The following is a 24068-nucleotide window of genomic DNA, read 5'->3' as shown; positions in this document are numbered from 1 at the left end:
TTCTAGATATTCTAGGCTGTAAGGTGTTACATTTATACCTCTCTTAAGCCTGAACTGACTGCCAAAGGCCAAAAAAAAAAAAGCCATATAAAACTTAGACCTCAAATTTGAGCTCTGCTCTTTGTCAACTGTGTTACTTCACCTCTTTGAGTCATTGTTTCCTTTTTGTAAAATAGGGATAATAAAATATCTGCCTCTAAGAGTTATTGACAGGAGAGTTTTGTTAGGCAAAGTAGATAATCTGGCACACAGAGAGGACTTCAACATGATATTGGTTCATAATAACAGTAATCAAAGCAAGGAAGTGGGCATTCCATCTTCCCTTAGGAAAAGCCATCGGCATTTCCAGAGAGTTTCCTTTGAGCACTTCGTGGGCATGGCATTGTTCTTGGAAATGGATCTAAAACAGCAATTACTTATTCTATGAGAGTTTACACTCTAACTTGATACTTGAAAAACAGTCTAGAAAAGAGAGACATAGAAAGAGCTTGACAGCATATTCTTGTGTGTGTGTGTGTGTGTGTGTTACAATAAAACTTTATTTACAAAAACAAGTGGTGAGCTGGATTTGGCTGAGGGCCATACTTTGCCAACCCCTGAGCTTGACAGCATATTCTTTTGATCCAGTTTTTCTTATTATCATTGCCTCCATCAATTATTAACACTGCCTGGAGCTTCCAGAAGAATGGGGGGGGGTTTGGGGGGACAGCTGCTCATCTTCAATGTGTGTCCACATCTAGGTCCTCTTTATCTCACGTGTGAGAATCTTCCCCTTCTCCAACCCTTACCTGCCCCCCCACCCCCCATGCCATCAACTGTTTTACAAGGTGGGGCTTTTAAGAAAAAAGCAGAACCTGGGGATGTCAAAATGATCCTCTTAAATATAAATCTTTTCATGTCATAGAAGAGGAAACTGATACTCAGAAAGGTATAGTCCTTGTCTGGAGTCACTATATTGCTTTAGTGGTAGATCTGTTACTGGACCCCCGATAGCCGTGCTTGGATCTCAGGCCACTGTCTGTTGCACTGTCTTTTCCTGGCTCATCAGTTGGTGAGCTCATTGATGTCACAGCATAGCCTCTGGCTATTTCCACTGACCTGGGCAAGCCACCATGATTTTCTCTCACTTTGTGGTACATTATAATTAAGGTGATGACCACATATCTTAGTTTGCCTGGATGGTTTCAGTTGTCACCCGTATTTATTAATATCATGTCTCTACTCTCACTCTCCAGAATGTCCTGGTATATAGAGGTCAATTTGCCATTTGACTTTGTGCATGTACACATGCCAGGCTCGTAAACACATGGGAACTATAGGCATTAATCTATATCCATCTGATAGCCAGGAGGAGGGAGTGGGATGAGGAGTGTATAGAAATTATATGGGCTTTTGCTTTCGTTATTACGTATTTCTGCGTTTGAAATTTTTACAGTATATATAAACAACTTGTGTCATCAGAAAATAAAGTTGTTTAAAAGTCTAAAACTAGGGAAAAAATTATTAATAACTGCCCCTGTAAAAAATATTTGACTGAAATCCAGCACCCCAGAATGTTCAGAACCATTTGAGAGAACACTTGTTTACAGAAAGCGAGTCTCGTCTCGAATCTCAACCGAGATATTGGTTAGAAGAATTCTCTAGTTGTAGTCTGGCTTTCCTTTAGAGTTACTTTGTTTGTTTGTTTGTTTTGTATTTTAAGTTATCCTAAATACAGCAGTCAGACAGGAGTAATTAGAAATAGGTCACCTCGTTATAAGTTTTTTTTCAGATGTTCTTCTTTGACAAAAGAAAAAAAAAAAGAAAAGCAGATGAAAATGTAATACAGGAAGACAAGTTTATTAAAAGCTGTAGCTATAGAAAATAGCATCGCAAGCTTGATGACTTAATTTCCTTTCTGCTTTTATTGATCACTTTATTATATAAGGCAGGATTGATCGGATTTCCAATTATGAGTCCCCACCTTAGAGAACTGAGCCTGTCAAGTTACCCAGCCATGATCCTGTCCCTTCTCCCCCATTAAAAAAAAAATGTTACTTCCCAAGGCTGATAAACACTGCTTGGTGATTGGTCCTCAATGGATCACTTCTTAGAAAATGAAATGTCAACCCCTTGGCCTCCTATTGATTCTTCTTTAGTGTCGGACATAAAGCTGTCACGGAAAGGCTGCCTGGAGCCAGGTAGCTGACAGGCTTTGCAGCGGCCGATGCACACTCAGCTGATTCTTCTCCGCAAGCAGGCTGTGTGCTCTGTCATAATGGACCGCACATGTTTAAATGGGACAAGAACAGGTGAGAAGAAAAGAGACAGGTAGTGCAGACAAATCTTTTAGTCCATGCTTTTAGTGAGAGTACAAATGAAAGATGGTAAATGGTACCCCTAAAATCATCTCACCACCCTGCAGCCAGCCATCTGGGAAAGCAACAGATGAAACATCCTAGCCTGGAAAATGATGGGGCTGCTTCTTGCCTCTTAGAGCCATGGATAGTTGATGGCAGAATGGATGCGAGGGACGGACCCCTTATAGGGTGACTCCCCAACTGCTGATGACATGGGAGATTGTTTTAAGAGGTAGATGGGCAGAGATCCACACACTGAGAAAAGTTTCAGTCCTTCCTATTACTTCAAAGGAAAATCTGTTTGCTAATTTGTCATTTAAGAAAGAGGAAATGGCCTCAGGCTCACAGCTAGTATCTTGCTGGATTTTTTTTTATTACAGCAATTGTTTATTTTATTATATTTACTTTATATGGAGAAGTATGAGCTTTAGGCAAGTCAGAGTAATCTTTAATTTTTCCAATAAGAAGATCCACTTTTTTCTTTTGACCAACTTGGAAGTGTAAACATTTGTGGATCTCAGTGAAAGAATGAAATTCCTAAATTTATAAATTTTATTTATATTTAAAATAATATACAGAATACATTGACTTAGATTTATTGTATGTTTTTACCAGCCACATTATGTTGAGGAAATTAACTTACATTTTTTATAGGCGTCTTTGATCAGTGTCTTCCTGTGTCACTTATCACATACGTTATAATTTAAGGATTCTGTCAGCTTTTCAGAGAATGTAATTGTACCTGCCATCTGGGTGGTTTAAGGTGCAGCATTTCTTGTATTTATGTAATGCTGTCTCTAGAAGTCTTATCCTAAACTGCATATGCACGTTCTGTTGGCAACATGGCACCATTTCCTTATACTCCTGTAGGTACACATTTGTGATCTCCACGGTGTAACCAATTTATTGCTTTTAAAAGTGATTTTTGACTGTTAACAATGACATCATAAAATGCAATGATAAGGTCATAACCTCAGGACTAATGATCTTAGTGATCAACTGTGTTAAATTCCTCTGACAGCTACCTCCCACTTTTATATTAATGATTTTATCAGTTTACCTCCAAGCATCCTAAATAGTATTAATTCAGGTTGCTTTAGGCCAGTGTGTCTTCCCGAAATAGTATTTTATTGTTCAGTATGTATGAGAAACACTTTTAAGAAAGAACAAGAATGCAAGATGAGTTCCTCTTTTCTAAAGGACAGTTTCGTGACCAGAGACAAGTACTGCCTGATAACCAGCCATAGGTGGCGTTTCTACTGACCTTCTGATGATCTCTGGTGCTGCCGGTTTCCATTTATGTTAGGGTTATAAAGTACCCCTTTTACCTGAATTAAAGAAGTGAATTAATTGATTTTAAGAAAAAAATGAAATGGCTATGGCAAAATTTGTGAAGGAGGTACACTTACGGCTCAAGGTAGGAAACTACTGGCATCTTGTATATTAGGAACTTGAGGCCTGGAGAGGAGGTTAACCAGTTAACTGCACCAAGGTCACACAGCTAGTTAGTTGCCTGATCAGGACAGGAGTCCGTCTCTCCTGACTTCCAGTACTGGCCTAGGTAGATTATTTTAATGTCTTCTGGACTGAAAACATTGACCTACATCAAAAGTTAGCATTGACAGTTGTAGCAAACCAGAGCTTCAGGAGTCTCCTTCATGATGTTGGTACCATTTGTGATGTGTGATGTGATGTGCAATCTAACACATGCTATAAAGTCAGACCTTGCAAGTTAGTTTTGTCTTCTTCGGAAGGTTACGATTTTCCACTTTGGAGCTGAAGCTGTTCCCATAATGCTAAAGCAGTCACCATTCAGACTCTATCTTCCCCGGTGTCCTAATTGTAATATTATGGTCACATAAGAATGAATACACTTAAATGTTAGCCTAAATTGGCTCTGATGAAGTCATGTAAATTCCTACAATTAGTTGGCAGATGGTACTGCGGGAACATTTCTAAACATCTTGTGTGCACTCGTGTGGTTCAATTCCACCCATGTCAAAATGTTGGTCATGAAGAACATTTAGCCATCATTTGGTGCAGGAACATGACAGCTTAAGGAAGGGGAAAAAGAAGAGTAGCTTCGATGAATCTTCCTAGGTGATGCCATTAAATGCTGGAAAGTGTCCTCCTGGAGCTATGCTAGTTATTACATTGCTTTATCTTCTTTAATCTGCACTTTAGCTGAATAAATTACTTACCTTTTGCTAATTAGTTTTGGAACAGTGAGCCCCATCAGTCAAATCCATCGACTTGATCAAGGAAGTCAGTATTTTAATAAAAGTGGGGTGCGCGCTGGGCCCTGTCACGCTTCCCTCCACTATTTTGTTGGTTTTATGGGGTAGTCAAGGCACCAGGAACAACACATTGGTTGGGAGGGCAGGGCTGCGGTCTCATGCTGTCCCTGGACAATGTCTGTTAATACCCTGATTCCGCCTCCGTTTGACAGAGGCGGGCTTAGTCACAGGCTTTCAAAGTTTCACCTGCAGAGGAGTCTCTTTACCTCCTGCAGTTAAAAGGTTCCATGTTTCCTTCTGGAGCATTCACTCACAAACCACTCCCCTCCTTCCCCCTTTTTTTTAATCAGCTTGCCCACATCTCAATAATTAGAAAATCTTCCACAAAGGTTTCCTTCTGTCATTCAGGTGATCTGCCTTGGATGTCAATTTAGCACTCTTTTAGGCGATGTCGTTTCCTCTGGGCTGGCTGACCCAACGATAAGCTTCCATAGGCTTTCTTTCTCTGGACAATAATGAACACATTGTCCCACCCTGAGCCAAAGGAGAAAGGGTCATCAGGTGACAAAGGTAGAGCAGGACTCAGGCTTTTTAGTTTTAAAGGTATTATTAAGTAGCTAATAGGCTACAATTAGCTTTTGAACAGTAATCCTTGTGTTTCTTTGTCAGCATTCCCTGTACTCTACTGGGGTCTTCTCCTCCAAGTAACACTCCAAGTAAAGTTTCTTTAAAAATACACCTTCTACCAGAAAAGCTGTCCTTCAGAGTTGAAGGAGAGAGAAAGAGTTTTCCAGACAAGCAAAAGCTAATGCAGTTCATCACCACTAGACTGGCCTTACAAGAAATGTTAAAAGGACTTATTTAAGCTGAAACGAGAGGGTGTTAATTAGTTGCAGGAAAACATATGAAAGTATAAATCTCACTGGTAAAGGTAAATATGCAGTAAAAATCAGAATAGTTTAAAGTTGTATGGTTAATTACAAAGCTTGTATGAAGATTAAAAGACATGAGTAGTAAAAACAGCTATAACTACAATACTTTGCTAAGAGATACACAAGATAAAAACATGTAAATTGTGACATCAAAAACATGAAACATTGGCGGGGAGGGAATAAAAATATAGAGTTTTATAAAAAAAAAAAATACACCTTCTCCTCTAATTTACTTCCTCCTTCTATGTTCAGAAGTCTGAGGAGGGGATGGGCAGGTCAGCCTTATAATGATCCCTGCCATTTTACATTTCCTCTGGCTTTGCACAGATTTCATGAATATGTTGATGGAAAATGACACTCCTGGGCTGCTTGAGGCTGCTCCTTTCTTTTGGTATCTACAAGGGTTTTTGATGAACTCTCCGACAATTTAAAGTTGGGACAAAAGCTTCCCTGCTCGATGCATTTTTTTCTTCTTTAAAGGAAAGAAATTCAAATCAGTATTCGAGACCTAAAGTGGTTTAAAAGATATACTTGTAATTTTAGATAATGCTTTTAGGAGCTCTGATAAGATACAATCTCCCGTGCTGGCAGGACCCTATCACACCCTTGGGACCTAGGCACGCATTTCCCTTACATAAAATGCTATTTTCATAGTCCCTGACCTAACACTCTTATATTTCCTTTAAAAGGAGAAGGGAGGGGGAGTTTTGGAGGGGACTACATCTTTCATACAAATGTTTGGTTTCAGGATGTTTAAACCTGTTTAGCTTCTTTGGTGAAGCAATGGGTTTTGAGAGCAAGTGGAATCCAATTTGAGTGGATTTACTGATATAAAATGTGCTATGACTTATAATTAACTCTCACCAGTTATCATCATATAACTTCATCCCCGCCGGGAGAGGCATGTGAGGTAGTGAGCTGGACGGGGCAGACACACTCCTGTATTTGGTAGGAGGGTCGTGGGTAAATGACTTGCCCTCCTGCCTCCATGTTCTCATCTGTACAATGGGACTAAACACGTGTCTGTCTGCCTGATTGCTTTCATAGGGTTGTTGAGAAGATGCCACGAAATGTTATACGTGAAGGTTCTTTTAAAAGTTAAATACAAAGTGAAAATGCAAGCTATTATTTGGGACTGAATGACTCGCACTTCGAAGTGAACTCTAGTAACTGAGGTCTCTGTTTACTGAGCTGGTTCCTGCTTTGCAAACAGTTAGGGGAAGAGATAATATATGTGATGAGAGCACTTTGAAAAGTTAAATGCAGTGTAAAAATGCCAAGTATTATTATTTGCAAGGGAATTATACACACAGAGGAACATCTGTAAGCTCTGAGGGTCTGATTGCAGAGCTGGTTCCTGCATTGCTGACAATTAGGAGAGGAATGTGGGTGAGGAGCTGGGACACGTGACTGTGACTGAGCTGCTCTCTGGTGGCACTGCGTGGCCCTCTCTCTTTTCCATGACCATCCTGCCCTTCTTGACTTGTTCAGAGTGCAGGGGTTCAGGTTATCAGATTCAGACAGGACCACACTGCTGCGACCCCCTGTGGCCGCCAGGGACTCTTGTCACCACAGAGCCTGTTTCCTCATATGTAAGAGTCCTGACTGACCTCATCTTTAAAGCTCTAAGAAAATTACAAGATGATTATAAACTGCAATATAAACTTGACATTTTTGACAGAAACATACATGTACATATTTTATTCACTAATATGGTCTCATCTTCCAACTTTACAGAGTTCTAGTATGGACTGAGTTGATTTTCCAATTTAACATACATACACATAGACACATATGTATGTGTCTATGTATAATGTATCAAGATTACTGATTCAAGAATTATATATATTCAAGATTTCTTTTTCCCAAGACTCTTTATAACCAAGCCTGATCTCACTCCTATGGGACACTGACAGCAGAAGGCCAGCTGTAGGACCACACGCTGTTTTTTGGAGAAAAGAATTAGGCGACAAATGGAAACTTATTTTTTGTTTTGTTTTGTTTTGTGTTTATTTGGCTGCCTGGGGTCTTAATTGCGGGATCTTCGTTGTGGCACGTGGGATCTTCTGTTGCTGTGCGCGGGCTTCTCTCTAGTTATGGCGCATGGGCTCCTGAGCGCACGGGGTCAGTAGTTGCGGCACGTGGGCTCTAGAGCGCACAGGCTTAGTTGCCCCGCGGCATGTGGGATCTTAGTTCCCTGATCAGGGATCGAACCCAAGTCCCCTGCATTGGAAGGAGGATTCGTAACCATTGGGCCGCCAGGGAAGTCCCGGATCCTTATTTTTACTGCTGCAAGTTTTCTACAAACTCTTAAGGAATGTAATCCAGTACGAAGCAAATGTTTACCTTTTAAACTGTCGTTAATCATTTAGGAATTTGTATGCAGCAGCTGAAGCCAATAACCACAAAACTATTGTTTTAAGAATATCATATAATAGGATAATGAGTTTTTTTGTGGTAGTAGTTACTGTGGTGAAAGCAACAGGGCTTACTATTACTTATCACATACTGACTATGATTGCCTTTGATGTATGCAGAATTCACCTAGGGAAACTTATTTTAATTCAGAATATGTATGTGGGGAAATTAGCCAGTAAACTTCTAATCTATTTTCAATACAATAAATTTCTCCTGGGGATTTAAAGTTATAATTGTATTATAAAATATTTGCTGTATCACCTCAGTTTAATACTGCGGTTACGAGCAGAGACTCTGGACTCTGCGGTGACAAGTTACTTACCCTGTTATTTCACCTCCCTTAACCTCAGTTTTCTCATCTGTGAAATGTGCATTACATATCTGCCTGACTTATATTATGGTAGTAAAGAACTTGGGGTTTACAGCTTTTGAAAATATTGTTTTTTATCTTTTAATAGACGGAGTAAATACAGTAAAGCAAAACAAGAAGCAGATGAAGAGAAACATTTGAACCAAGGTACAGAAAACTGGATTAAAAATAACTTTATTTGTAGAGCATGTCTCGTGTTTTCAGTTTAGAAATGTCTAAATAATATTCACATGGCTATTAATATTATATTCCTTTCATGAAATTATCCAAATAATGTACTTCAGAGTTTCAAACTGAAATAGGTGATTGGTAATTTTTTTAAAGTGAAATTAAAGATGGAGGTTGGGTAATTTCCTTAGATGCTTCTTTTTCCTTATTTTATCCTCCAACCTGAAAAAGTATTGGTCTAGCTGGCTCATTTTTGTAGCTGGGTGGCAAGGTTTAGAAGGTAACAATTTTTCTCTTATTATAAGGTAAACATTTTGGAGACAATAGAATAAGAAATTGAACACACCACAGAATATGTGCTGTGGAATTCAGGACTATCAATATTTCTTTAGTGGATTTTAGTTATTTTGATATTCCAAGTGGAGTCAAAGACTAAATTCAAAGAATCGGCTCTGAATGACTTGAGCAAGATAGAAGACTCTGGAATGGACAGTGGTTGGTGTCTCTCCAGGAGTACTATCCACGAGAACTTTCTGAGGTGATGGCAGTGGTCTTTATCTGCACCATCCAATGCATTAGCCAAGGGCCACAAGCACTGTTGAATACCTGAAAAGTAGTTAGTGTGAATGAGGAAGTGAATTTTAAATTTTATTTAATTTTAACTGATTTATATCTAAATAACACCGAGTGGTTAATAGCTACCTTGTTAGCACAGGGAGGTAGGAGGGCTGGAAGAATAATCCTGAGAAAGGTTTTCTTGGCTAGAGCATGTGAAGTGATGAAGGGTCATGGAGTGTCTGATAATTTTCCATTTGTTCATCTTGTTTCCTTTCTAAAACCACACTTTCTCATTTGCATGTGGTATATATTTTTAAACACAAAAATGATGCATTTCTTTGAGATGAGGACAAAACTGACAGTCTTGCAAAATCAAAGGGTTTGGGCCAACCAGTAGTATCCTACACCTCTCAGCGCCCCAAAGCCCCAGGAGCTCGAGCAGGGAGAGGCGGGGTATGAATGCCAGTGGAAAGTTCCCAGTAATTTCTAATGCATCTTGTCCCGGACATCTCTGGCTGCCCCAGAGCTCACATTCCGAATTCAGTTTACAGGTCACTATGGGGTGTGGCCGAATTACCCTTCCTAGTATTTAAACCATTGACTCGGCCTAAGCTTGCAGGTGAAATTCAGTGTCTTTTCTTACAGCACTTTCTTTCCAAAACAGAATGAAAGTGGAACTCCAATACAGAGTTTGTATTTTCAAATCAAATAGCAGATACTATCCTCTCGTCCACTTAACCTAGGTTTAATCTTAGTTTGTTAATTGTTGTCGATTGTTGGTCCAGATATGAGGCAAAAGATGATATCTTGTAACACAGGTCATTTGAGAAAGTTTCTATTATCTTCCCTAAGAGAAGAAAGCTGGAGATGGTGGGTAGGATGTGAGCAACTGATTGGGACAACAATATTTATCTATTTATTTTTTAAATTGTGTTTAGTTTTTTTTTTTTGAATTTTTGAATTTTATTTTATTTTTTTATACAGCAAGTTCTTATTAGTTATCCATTTTATACATATTAGTGTATACATGTCAATCCCAATCTCCCAATTCATCCCACCACCCCCACCCCCCGCTTTCCCCCCTTGGTGTCCATACGTTTGTTCTCTACATCTGTGTCTCAATTTCTGCCCTGCAAACCGGTTCATGTGTACCATTTTTCTAGGTTCCACGTGTATGCGTTAATATGCGATATTTGTTTTTCTCTTTCTGACTTACTTCACTCTGTATGACAGTCTCTAGATTCATCCACGTCTCTACAAATGACCCAATTTCATTCCTTTTTATGGCTGAGTAATATTCCATTGTATATATGTACCACATCTTCTTTATCCATTCGTCTGTCGATGGACATTTAGGTTGCTTCCATGACCTGGCTATTGTAAATAGTGCTGCAATGAACACTGGGGTGCATGTGTCTTTTTGAATTATGGTTTTCTCAGGGTATATGCCCAGTAGTGGGATTGCTGGGTCATATGGTAATTCTATTTTTAGTTTTTTAAGGAACCTCCATACTGTTCTCCATAGTGGCTGTATCAATTTACATTCCCACCAACAGTGCAAGAGGGTTCCCTTTTCTCCACACCCTCTCCAGCATTTGGGACAGCAATATTTAGATAACACATTCCAAATTTCCTTATAGAGACTCTCTTTTCTTCCACGGGATAGGTTGTTTTTAAAATTTCATCCCTGAAGTGTGAAGACATTCCAAGAACTCAGTAGAGCTACAACCTCTTAAGTAGCAAACAATTCTTGTTTACCCACTAACGAAACCCAGAGGAAGAATTTAAACATTTTCCTATGTCTACACTAAGTATTTTTCTCATGCTAAGAAAATTTTTTCTGTGCTGAATATTTTTAGACCCAGAGAACTTCAGTTTATTAGTGGTTCCTGAGAAGTGTTCCGCCAACCTTTTGCATGTTTATTACTCAGGTGTTAGAACTTACGTGGATCCCTTTACGTACGAAGATCCCAACCAAGCAGTTCGAGAATTTGCCAAAGAAATCGACGCATCCTGCATTAAGATTGAAAAAGTCATAGGAGTTGGTAAGTGTCTGTGTCTATAAGCCTATTTTCTTTGTGGATATTAAATATATATATGTGGATTATATAAATGCACTGGAATGTATTGTATGTGCCTGTGTATATAAATATCTGTGTACCTGAAATTTCCTTGATCTACATAAAACACCAGCACAGTGCCTAATGTATAATAAGCACTCAACAAATGTTAGCTATTGGCTGTTATTCTTTCTCCTTGAACGTGTTTCTGGTTCATAGTCAATTCTTTTTCTCTCCCAAAGGTGAATTTGGTGAAGTATGCAGTGGGCGTCTCAAAGTGCCTGGCAAAAGAGAAATCTACGTGGCTATCAAGACACTGAAAGCTGGTTATACAGACAAACAGAGGAGGGACTTCCTGAGTGAGGCCAGCATCATGGGACAGTTTGACCACCCAAATATCATTCATTTGGAAGGCGTTGTCACCAAATGTATGTGCGTCGCTCCCTTTACAAAGCCAAGTTAGAAGTTACTGGCAAATTAAACACACATTTTCTTTCCAGGGAAATGACAGATGGAGCAGACCCACTGATTGCTAATAGGAGGAAATCAGTGCAGGACAAGTCATTAATCTTGTAGTCATTTCTAAATGGATGTATGGTGTAGGCTGATACCCTAATTCCAAGGCAGCTTGTGTGAGATTTTAGCGAAATTAATATTGCAGATTTTTGGTATGCCTTGCCATCTTTCGAATCTTTGCTAGACCAAACTGATTGTCACAGGATAGGCGCAAGCAGATGGTAAGCAAAATAAATTTTAAGTACTTTTCATATAAAACACAACAAAACCTCACCACACCTTATGTTCGAAGCTTCGGTTCCAGATGCAGGGAGTGTATCTTGGTAATCTGTTATATTGGGGGATTTGCTTGTCTGCTCTGCCTGATTTATGGCAGCTGCAGTTGCAATTCAGCACCTGTTTCCAGTAACACCTGGTTGAACCTACCTTTTTTAGTCCATTAGCATTCGCTCAGCCCGTGAACCACGCTTCAGTTAAAATACGACACAGTTCAACAGACGCATTTTGCGAAGCAGACCCTGAATACATCTGTAAGACTGGCTGAGACCAACTAATAAAGCACCACATAGACAGGGCAGCTGAAATGGTTACTATTGAAGGTGGCTCTGTTCCAGGAGCCTTAGTATCTATTACGGTTACTACAAGTCAAGGATCTTGTAAGCCTGGGGCTATGTCTCCAGGACGGCCAAAGTGCCATTTAATTTGATTCCAGGTGCCTGGGAAAAGTGTCCTCCATCAACCGGTGCAGAGTGGCTGCCGCAGTGGGTGAAGTGGAGGTGTAAACGTTGGATGTTAGGTCTGGGGCAAAGGGGGCAGTAAGACACAAGGGTACACAATCTTTAGGCAGGGAAAATTTGGAAATTACTAAAAAGTGAGAGCAGATATACACTAATTTAGAGGTCCTCAAACTTAAACATACATCAGAATTCTGGAAAACTCATTAAAACACTTTCCTGGACCTCATCTTCAGAGGTTTGATTTAGTGAGTGGGAGCCCATGAGTTCACTTTTCTGAAGAGCTCAAGGTCAATCAAGCTATAGTACCTGGAACCACACTTTGAGCACCTTTGGCCTAGTGACCGAAGATTTGCACATCATCTACTGCTAGTAAATTATGAGGCCTTGACTAGTTGCTCGAGTTCTCAGTTTCCTCATCTGTAAAACAGAGATAAAAATAGAATGGAATATTTAGCGTATTTGGCATAATGCTTATCTAGCAAATTAAAAAAAAAAAAACAACTAAGTGTTAACTGGCATTATTATGTCTTAAAAAGTACATCTTTCCCCATCTTTGGAATCCTTCAAAAAAGGAACCTTGGTGCTAAGGGTATATAATTTTTCACCTAAGGTGAAGGCTATAATTAGCATAGAATAGCTCTATTTGCTTTTTAAGATGAGTTTTACAGACAGGATATTTTTTCTGTGGCCTGTGTCCCGTGGAGCTGCCCAGAGCACTTCACTACTTTAATTAAAAGATAACATTCCCTTTAAATACTTCTGCAGGTCCATTTTCTCAAAAGGAGGCTCTGTTCAGCTTGGGGTGTTTTTCCTGGGGCAGACAGTGATTTTTGTAGCACCTCTGCAGAAAGGCGAAGAAACAGGGGATCTTTGTGTTGAAGTCCCACCGCACCTCTAAAACCCGTGGCTATTACAGCTGTAACTGTTACAAACGACTGGATGCATTTGCATAATGCACTTGTCACTGAATTAAAATGGTTTAAAATTTCCACCAGAGGAGCCGTCCCCTTCCCCCCACCTTTCCCCTCCCCATTGCCTCCCTGCCTGTTCCGGGAAAGGGTCTGTCTCTACCCTGGAGCCCAACCTGGACCCATTTCATAAGCCCCTCTGTGCTTATGGAGACATTCATCTTTATTTCTCTTGTAGAGCTCATAAAGATTCTGACAAATGGATACTTTTCATAAACAAAAAAATGGAGAATAATTGTGAAGATGGTGCCGACAGTCAGACTAGGGAGGTGTGAGGGTGAAAGAGTGGGAGAGTGTGAATTCATGACTGGACTTCCTTGAGTGACTTGGTAAATGGACAGGGAGACTATAAATTCTCGCCACTACCCTGCCTCCCCCTTCTGGATCTTCTCCTTGCTTCCCCACATTTCCAGAGGGATCTGGTGAAATGGAAGTAGGTGTTAATGCACCATCAGGGGAGTCACCCCTTCTCATGAGTTGACAAAGTATCGTTTGATTGAGGCAGGTTAATTAAAACTCATTTAGATGCATTTGTTCTATGTGGTCACAGATGCAGAGGGTAAATGAGTCTGAGGACTAAAGGCTTCCTAATAATACTGATGGAGGATGGAAAGGTGTACGGGGACCACTCTCTCCAGCCAAGGGGAAAGAGATTAGAAGTGGTTTTACTCACCCTTTGGTCTACACCGAGATTCCTGCTTTTTCTGCCTGCTTTCATTCATCGCTTGAAAATTAAATGTTCGCGGTGGTGTTTTCTAATCCAACATTTTTGCCTCGGAAAGATTTCTTAGGCACGGTACCAAATGTCCAATTGAAGAACAAATTGATAAATGGGACGTCACTGAAATTAAAAACATCTGCTCTTCTAAAATTTTGCTTCTGAAATGAAGACATTTCCCCTTTCCCCACACCAGTACAGAGTCTAATCTGATAGGGGCTCTGGGTGGGAAATGTACTCGTTTAGAATAATTCTGGGGGCTTTCCGGCAGTGACACAGCCCAGCCCATTTTCCCTGACTGGATGTCTACGTCCAGACAGTCCACAAGGACAGGCAATGAATAATTTTGATTTTTCAAACTAACATTTTATTTTCCTCACAGGAACTCTTTTCTGTTCTCTTGGCTTTACCCCTTGCCTTAGTAAAGTATCGAAGATTTACACCCCACTCCCACAAATACCCTTTAGAAAGAAGGAATTTCAGACCTTGAGTCCACTGCCAGGGATTAAGAAACTAAAGAATGATCCTTATTTCCTAAGGTCCTCAGAAAGAAAACCAAAGTGAAATGAAAGTGTTTCCCACTTCTCTCAAACCTTGAAATCATTCTGATTTCTTTGCTTAGAAAAGGGAGAAGGGCACACAAAGGCTCTAGTCCTGAATTAAAATTGCTGCCTAGGATGAAATCACTTATTGACCCTTTTCTGTGATTTTGTTGTTGCTGCTGCCGAGGTTGGCAGCTTAAGGAAGCAAATAGACTGAGTTTATTTATAGATAGGAAAAGGGAAAAGAAAGGATACAGCCCCTGACCTGAGTGAGGCAGGGGGAAAAGCTAAGATGGTACATGCTTGAGCTTTAAGATGAGTCTGGGTAATGAAGTATCCAACATAGCTCCCAGAAGCTTGGGTTCCTCTAAATAGGTAACAAAAAAAAAAGTTTCTCTGTTCATTGATTCCTTTAGCATTGCACAAGTGGCTCTTCTGGGGACAAAATTAATTAATTATCTTAAAGATTTTTTTCTCCTTTAAATGGGCCATTTATCATCTTCTCCATTTGCTTGAGAGAGCAAATACCCATCCACATGCTCCCTGGATACCAGAGGCCACTTTATTAAAGACCTTGTCCACAAGCCACCCAAAGGGTTAACCTTCCAGATGGAATTTAAACCTACTCGTCCTTTTAATATTTCATTCCTAGCTCCCCACAGCTGAGGCATAAGCTTGGCTTGTTTTAATTAAATTAGATCGCACAAGACAGGTGTCCTGGCAGGAAAATTGCGCACAGCCCATTTTTATCTCGTTAACTGCAGTGCTCATCAAGGGTTTTGTGTTTTTCTTTCTGGAAACTCTAGGTAAACCAGTAATGATCATAACAGAGTACATGGAGAATGGCTCCTTGGATGCATTCCTCAGGGTATGTGACTACTTTATATTAAACCCAAGAATGTTGGTATTTAGAAAACTCTAACAGACTTCGAGTATTTGTTCTGTTTGGTTGTATTCATGGACTTTTTTCTAATGAGGTGAAGGAAGAAGAGGAGAAATAGAGAATGATGTGATTTTTAAAGGCTCTTCAATAATCCACGTACAAGGAGGGTAGTATTTGATTTATTCTTGTATCGTGGGGCTGTTTGAGCCATAGATTCATTACAGTTGGATAATTTCCATCTATTACAGGAAGCAAACCCAGCTCCTAGGATATACTCTACTCATGAATTAGTGACTTTGGTCAAAAAGGCCCAGAAATCATATTGAGTTTCACTGCACACCGGATACAGTTATCAAAAAAGATCCAAGTAATAAATGCTTGGTGAAAATTAATTTGGCCTAATGCTAATGAGATTGTACCTTATTTCTTTCCTCTGCAGAAGAATGATGGCAGATTTACGGTCATTCAGCTGGTGGGCATGCTTCGTGGCATTGGGTCCGGGATGAAGTATTTATCTGATATGAGCTACGTGCATCGAGATCTGGCTGCACGGAACATTCTGGTCAATAGCAACTTGGTCTGCAAAGTGTCAGATTTTGGCATGTCCCGAGTGCTAGAGGATGATCCAGAAGCAGCTTATACCACCAGGGTAAGAAAGATTTGTGACCTCTGGGCTTTGACTCTGATGAAACTGTTCCTCTCACTTTGACGTTTAAACCCTTTGTGATTTTTACAAGTTTCCTCATCCTTCAGAGCCTCTTCATAGCCATGCATCCATTTTTAAACCATGTTTCCAAAGAGGGATTTTGAAACAGCCTCTAGATGTGTGACCACTTTACAAAGCCACAAGTTAGAGCGTCACTTATTATTGTATTTTTTCACACTTAATCTACCTTTCTTCCTTCCTTTCTTCTTGTTTGTTTTAGATTTTCTACTTGGTTCCTTTTTATTATTTAAAAAAAATCTTATTTTAAACAGGACAGAACAATATTTCTAGTCGGCTGCCTACCGAATCTGAGAATGTATATACAGGATTTATAAAACATTTACACTACGCAAGGTTTCCCAGTATCTAATGGCCTGCATTCTACTACTGGTAGATAAGCCAGGATTAAGGCAAAGAGTTAAGAGTTATCAGTATACAGTTAATGGCTATGCTATCTTAGCCGGACAATCTGAATATAAGATACTAATGGAATAAACACATTATTATGTGCTATAAACACATAGCAGAATCATAAAAGTTATTGGCCATTAGGGCTGACACTGTTAAAATCAACATGAAGCAGGCCAGCCACTTTCTTCTTTTAATGCTCACCATTTTGCATGTGCAATGGTAAGCATTGGGGTTTTCTGGTATAGTTTGTTGGGGGTGTGTGTGTGTATGTGTGTGTGTGTTTTCTGGTAGTGTTCAGTTTCTTTGGCTGTAGTTTTGATTCTTACACATACCCTCTTCTGAATTCAAAGTCCATTCATTCAGGAAAGAATACATCTTTGTCCATGCTAAAGACTTTTTATTTTTCCCCAGTAGTTGGAGAAAGGAAAGTAAAAGGAAGCTTCTAGAATGATACATTTATATAGCCAAAATATTTAAGGAAAGCAGAAGGCGGCAGCGCAAGTGTCTTGCTGTATGGAACAAGCATAAATGTAATACAGTGTATTTTCAGAGTAAACTGCAGTGAATCAATGCAATTTGCAGTACAATTTACTGCCCTGTTTAGTAGCTCTAATAAAGCAAACTTTTAAATGATGTCCTCTTGAACAGCTTAAGGGTCTGAACTGAAGTTGAATTAATTTCCCCAGATGGAACCCTAAGAAATTTGAAACTCCATTAAAATACCTTGCACATAAGCATAATCAAACAGACATTTGAGACCTTTAAACTTTTCTTGGGTAATATTCAATTGCTTTACCATTTTTGCAGGGTTTTTTTTAGAAAAGTAAATAATAATCAAAATCTGGCCCTCCTGCCATTAAAATTAATAATGGCTCTAGCATCTGACATTATTTGACTTCCTCTAAGAGCCTGTTTAGCGTATTATCTTCTAGCTACGTTGGTCATGTTTCTCATGCTCTGTAAGAGTTGGATGACAGTGGGATGGATAGAAATGTTCATATTTAACTTTCTTAGGTCATGATTTCCAAAGCAGTATTAAGTATTGCCTTTGTGCTGCTGGGTGAGAGAATCTAACAAGAAGTCAAAATTACTGTCAGCTGCACATCCGTTGATATATACCACGGATAACGTGTATTTTGTAAAACCTAAAATGTCCTTTCTTCTACAGTATTGCCTTAAGTAGAGCTCAGATAATAGGCAGGCTTTTTAAAAAATAATTAAACATATTAGTTGCTTACTTCCCTGTGACTAAAGGAAACATATGAGAACTGTCTCAACCTGGAAGATTTTAGTTAGAATATTCTAACAAATATCCTGTTATTGTTTGGAAAGCTATCTCAGGAATGCTGTTGCCCTGCTTAGCAAACAGTAACAACATTCAGAAACTAAAATGGCACATCAGTGTACTTGGGGGATAACCTAGAGCTTGGATGTTCCCAGGGTGGCAAGATTCCTATCCGGTGGACTGCGCCAGAAGCAATTGCCTATCGTAAATTCACATCAGCAAGTGATGTATGGAGCTACGGGATCGTCATGTGGGAAGTGATGTCGTATGGAGAGAGACCCTATTGGGACATGTCCAATCAAGATGTGAGTCCTTATGTTCTGAAATATATGTCTTTGCATTAATGTATGATGGAGTAAGTGTTGAGCTTGAAATGATACATTAAACTTAAAATTCTTGATACAGATGTGTCTAGTAATCTAGCTAAAACTTACAGTCCTGGATTTCGAGGACCAAAATTACAAAGCCTTAATGGTATAATATGGGACATAGATAGATAGATAGGTGCATAGCTTGATCGATTAGTGATATGGAACAGTACTTTTACTTTGCTAACTTTCAAACCCATACTGAAATAAAATTAAACCTTGAATTTTAAGAAACTGCAAGGATATCTGAAAAACAGAAATTTCACATGAGATGAAATTGACATGAAAGGTTTATTGGAAGAAAATTAGTGAATATTTTAAAGCTGGCAAAGTTGTAATTAGAGCTTGCCCCTTGAGGACTCTAAAATAAAGCTTCACTAAATGACCCGTTGTAAATTATACACATCCCTTTAAATGTACCATCTGGACTACTTTGTAAGGGAGTATCCACAATGCCTCCAATTTTAGAAAAGCATTCAATAATGACACTAATAAGATTCCAGAGTAATAGAATTTAATTACAAACATCTCCAGTGAGAAAGGAAAAAAACAAACCTAGACCGGGGGTATCTTCCTAGAACACTTATTAGCTAATTCTGGGAAGGTGTTAGTTAGTTCTAGAAGGGTTGGAAATCAGAACAAAATAAAATGGCCATTTCTTGAACTTTCCCAATTTTTTTATATGAGAGGTAAAATATTATCATAGAGTGTGTTTATGAATGTGTGGTATTCAATTTATCAATAAAAATTGTATTTTAAAAAAAGTTTTTGTTTTTAAATTTTCTCTGATGTGAAATGTTACCTGACCATCTGCCTTGTCCTGAAACAACAGGATGTTGCAAAACCTTGACAATTAAGTGAAAAACCAGGTGCACTCAAGAAATAGGATGTTACCTTATCAGTAGAAGAATGTTTAGAGCAATACAGAAGCTAATGCATTCTGTGTCCAGTGGGGCAAAAAGAATTCTCTAACCAGAATAAGAGGAACGGTAGTGTTGACACTGTAGTATCTATAAATTATAAAGGAAGGTTCATAGCAAATAGCAAGAAAGACAGCAGCTAGCATAACTGATAGATAATTACAGGCTGGAGACAGACTATGGGAGTGAACAGTGTGTAATCTATTGTTTGATGTGATTATGCAGATACCATCAAGTACCTTTCTTGTATAGTAACATTTGGTTTTGAGTTAGAGACATTCAGAGGAACAAAGACCAACAACCTAGAAGAAGGAGTAGTGCCTGTATTTACTTATTTAATTATCGGATAGTTAAGCTTTTCTTTATTTCAGTTGAGGGTGGCGGCCAAATGCTCATAAGAGCAGAATATCTAAAGATCCCGCCCTAAATATTTTCAGACCTATAGCTTTGACAGCTTCTATATTGTATTAAAATAATTTTGTTGGTTTAAACTTTCAGTTGTCTGCCTTTATCCATGAAAAAGCATCTGAAGCCAATTCTCTCCCACAAATAATATTGATCTATCATTCACGTGTATTTGTCTCTGCGTTGGAGTCTGTGTAGAACAGGAATCTATAGGAAATGTAACTGGAGAATTACTTTCATGGGTAGAATTCATTTGGCATATGGTGAATGGAGTCAAAGTAACTGTTAAGAATATGTCAAATTTATCAACTTTTTTGTTTGTTTTAATCCTCTGCCTTCGCCCCCAAAACATTCAGCAGTAAACTGAGAAAATATGCTTTGTTAACCCACAAGCCATCTTCCAAGCTGGCAGTGGATAGGGAGCTAATGAAAGAATACTAAGCAGTCTGAGGGTTTGTAACAAATTGTGTTAACCTGGCATCAGCCCAATGTTGCTTGCATTCTCATCAATTCAATGTAAAATGTTTTCATCAAGTCTAGAGTCAACATCATACACCTGGAAAGATAAAAGAAAGTCAGAGGATCAAACTGACCTAATGTCATTACCAGAAATAAATAGAATCACGTTCAGTTAGATAGCATATCGAAGTCTACCTTAGAAGGAGAAGTAAATTTATACTAATATAGTAGGAGGTTGGCAAAAAATACATGGGAGAAAAGGGTTCAGAGGGCTTAATAAATCACAAGATGATTGTTAAACTGAAACAGTATCCTAGTTAAAAGAACCACAGTTATACTGGTACATATAAACTGGACCTAACTGAATTGATTATTTTCTCTTGAAGGCCAATCATTGAGCAGTAATAGACCCGCCGCAGGGAGACTCTGTCATGGTCACTGAGATGGCTGCAGCCAGTGGTGGTTTCACTAGGAGCTATCATTTTAGTAGGGGGAAAAAAAGGACTGATTTAAAACAATTAAAACTTTTTAAAAATCCCCAAAGAAAATCACCTCCAGAATCTCATAGGATACCCGTAAACCCAGGTTATGAGTAGCCAAGAAATTAAGAAGTAATTCCCCCTTTTTAAATTTGGCATGAGTCATATCATATTGTGTTATTGGAATTCACACCCTGAAGAAGGGGGGTTTAGAGAAAAGCCAATAAGAAAATGCTGTAATACCTGTGAAGATAGATTAGAAAAATTAGAATTAGAAGAAAGCCCGTGGAATGATTTATGTCTTATTAGGCAGGAGGACCACTCTGGGCAGGAGGCAATTATCACCTACCATTATAACTTCTTTCCTTAGATGTGTAAGGGTCCTCTTTAAAATATAAATGCCCCAAGGAAGGTTTTTATTAATTATTTTTAAAACTTTAAATCTAGTTATGAGCACCTTTCACAGGATCAGTTGACAGCCAACTGAGACCGAGAAAGAGATACAGAATTGGTAAATTGGTGTATTTTGGTCTTCCAAAACTAAAAATGGCTGCGCATCTGGAGGGGTTGAGGAATGTGCTGTTTCTAAGAGAGGTAGTGCCTTCTGGATTGGAAGGTCTGGAAGTTGGGCTCTGGTATTGACCCACCAGCTGTCTGAGCAAGAGTACAGAGGGTTAAAGTGATGCAGAGGGACTTCTGTTTCATAGGCAACTATTAATGCTTCCTAAGGAATGCCTTTAACACTAAGCTAGAGTCTCTTTTGCTAAGAGTGTTTAGCTGATAGAAGAATGAGAGGGTCATCGCCCTGTGGTCTCTGGGGGCCAGGCCAACATCACGTGGTTGATCTCATTAGGTTCTAACCACTTTGGAACATTGATGCTTCTTCACTCTGGAGTTTCAGATGGGCATTGTCTGCCACTTGAGAACCCCTCGTAGCAGCAGCTGGCTTCCCTGCCCTGTTGCCAGCAATACTCAGGTCCGGCTCTGGCTTCTGTGAAAGAATTGGAGCCGTTCCCATGCTCAAGCTTGCTGGCAGCTTAATGGACAGGAGACTTGCTGAGCAGGAGGGTGAACCTCTAACAACCGCTTGCCTGGCAGCTTAACATACCGTTCTGGGTTTTTTGTTTTGTTTTGTTTTTTTGATAGGTGATTAAGGCCATCGAGGAAGGCTATCGGCTGCCCCCTCCAATGGACTGCCCCATTGCACTCCACCAGCTGATGCTAGACTGTTGGCAGAAGGAGAGAAGCGACAGGCCTAAATTTGGGCAGATTGTCAACATGTTGGACAAACTCATCCGCAATCCCAACAGCTTGAAGAGGACGGGGACCGAGAGCTCCAGGTCAGCCGTGCTTACTTAATACTGATATATGAAAGAATACATCAGCGATGGCAGGCAAGTGGTGACTCACTTTAATTCCCGCCTTCTAGTCAGAGGCCACTTCACAGCCGTCTGCAACCTGGGTGGCTTCTTCCTCCTTGAGTATTTATGGTAGTTCTTTTCACCATTTTGAAGACCCTAGTACTTGTCAGGCCTCAAACAGAAGTCAGAAAAACAAATTTAAAACAACAACAACAACAAAGGAATAGCTCAAGTGCTTATTTTGTGAGGCCGGACCTGAAAACTTAGGAAGATGGATGAAATGTACTTTTGGAAGATGGTCAGGTTACTAGATGCTATATTTTGAAAGGGGAAGGAACATGGAGTTAGCAAAAAATAAGAATTCGAAGACATCTTTAAGTCGACTTAATAAAGTGTGAATTGTAGCAAGAGATTCCTGGGTTTCGGTTCTTAAAGTTGCTCTTTTCTGAGTCTTTCAAGAGGAGAAGGAAACAGGACCAAGATAAAAACTGATCAAGTTACAAAGCATGCAGATGAATATTTGAGAAGAGTTTTAAAAACTAAAATGATTGAATCACCTGTAAAATAGGTAGTCACTTCATTGAAAAGAGCAAAAAGAAGCATTTCAGTCCAGAAAGAAGATAAAGATACTGCAGGTCTTATAATTAATTCAGTAGGAACTTTTCTACCTGGAAATTGGGCTTTACTGGCATAAGATCCAGGATACCTAGATACCAGTCCCATTGACCATTGTTAGGAGTTAAATGGTTTAAGAAGACAGGCATAATAAGATTAGGTGATTCAGGCCCGCAGGAGGAGAGGCATCTACTCATCTCCAGATCTGTGCTTCTCAAAGTCTTCTCTTTCATCAAGACCCTGAGTTAAAAGTAGGAAGACATTTTCCCCATAGTATCCAAGCCCTTCCAGTCTTGGCCAGCACTAGGATGCTCTCCTCCGGTCTGTCTCTTGAAAACTTAGCCTACAGATTGGAGGAGAAGAAATACGCTTACCATTACAATATGTGAGGAAAAAGAATTGGGAGTGAACAGCAGAGATACCCTGTGTTCTCTTAGGCTGTCAGATCCTTTACCACTAGCCACCATACAAAGAGTTAATGACCATGCTCTCCTGAAATAACACTGGGCTGAATTCACATCTTCCTTCTGCCACTGGTAGCTATGTGACCTAAGATAAAATCCCCCATCATTTCTGGTCTATTTTTGGAGCTTCTCTTCTCCAAGAGGGTGAAAATAGATGGCACTAAGACCTCTTTTCCAGGTGTAGCTAGTTTCTTTTATTCCAAGGTAAAACTCCTCCAGCTTTTTATCTCCAGCTCCGGATGCCACGTTATTTTGTCTGAAGGTTCTTTGGTACTTGGGGCTTCTCCTGCTGGTATAAACTGTTTAGTTGCTAACATTGTATAATGTGTGCTTTGCACCAAAGTACAGAACAAATTGGGTTGTTGGACACACTTTTCTCACTTCTGGATTTTTCTCATTGATGGTACTCAAGAGCTTTGATGCTTCTTACTGCTTGCTGATAATGGAAGGTAGTATAACATGGTATGTGATTCAGCACAAAATTAGGCAAATGTCACAGTGTTCCACAAAGAGCACAAAGACTTCCAGAACAAGCTTGAGAGTGACCTTAGAGTTCATTCATACTGAGTAAGGATATTTTCATTCTAAGGTCATTTTGACCTTGTCAGGTACCTAGAGCCTCCATATTGCCCTTTTAATGCTTTGGCTTAAAGTTAGAAGTAAATGCAAACTTTTGGTTTTTGTTCATTAATATTCCTGGTAAACATTCAACACTAATGTCTAAAATTCTATGCGGTAGTGTTTGTTATTGGCTCAAAATTGGGAAAAGAATGAAATCTTGATGATTCTTACCATAAAAATCTGCAGAATTTTACTCAGAAAATTGGATTAATTGAAATAATGGACAAAAAAGAAAGGTCACAAAGACAAGCTATTATTTGGACACAAAACTGATTGATAAAGCAAGTCTTTGTTAACATATCAATATAAAAAAAGAAGTAATGCAAATCAAGATAATTTAGGTAACAATTAAAATGAAAAATGGATTGGATTAATTCTACTATGTAGAAAGTTAAGCCATTAGAGGGACTTAATTTTGTTTTTACAAGAAAAGGATTTTTTTGGTTGAAAAGTCAGTAGTGATGATATAATTCTGATTTAAATGTTCGTATTCAAGCAACGTAGTCTCAGGGTGAAAATCAGGTCAAA

General features: G+C 39.2%; 1 protein-coding gene across 2 annotated transcripts in view; it reads left to right on the top strand.

Moving 5' to 3' along the window:
- EPHA4 (EPH receptor A4) overlaps positions 1-24068 on the top strand; it is a 140541-nt gene that overhangs the window by 108579 nt on the left and 7894 nt on the right. For both annotated transcript variants that reach the window (XM_061187838.1, XM_061187847.1), the window contains exons 9-15: positions 8385-8443; positions 10954-11067; positions 11325-11510; positions 15370-15431; positions 15886-16095; positions 18004-18153; positions 21626-21819. In XM_061187838.1, coding sequence (XP_061043821.1) covers positions 8385-8443; positions 10954-11067; positions 11325-11510; positions 15370-15431; positions 15886-16095; positions 18004-18153; positions 21626-21819 — 975 coding nt within the window. The remainder of the gene's footprint in view (positions 1-8384; positions 8444-10953; positions 11068-11324; positions 11511-15369; positions 15432-15885; positions 16096-18003; positions 18154-21625; positions 21820-24068) is intronic.

This window comes from Eubalaena glacialis, chromosome 1 (assembly GCF_028564815.1).
Source record: "Eubalaena glacialis isolate mEubGla1 chromosome 1, mEubGla1.1.hap2.+ XY, whole genome shotgun sequence".
NCBI lineage: Eukaryota > Metazoa > Chordata > Mammalia > Artiodactyla > Balaenidae > Eubalaena > Eubalaena glacialis.
Note: the sequence above shows the minus strand (reverse complement) of the source record. Positions and strands in the feature narration are given on the sequence as shown.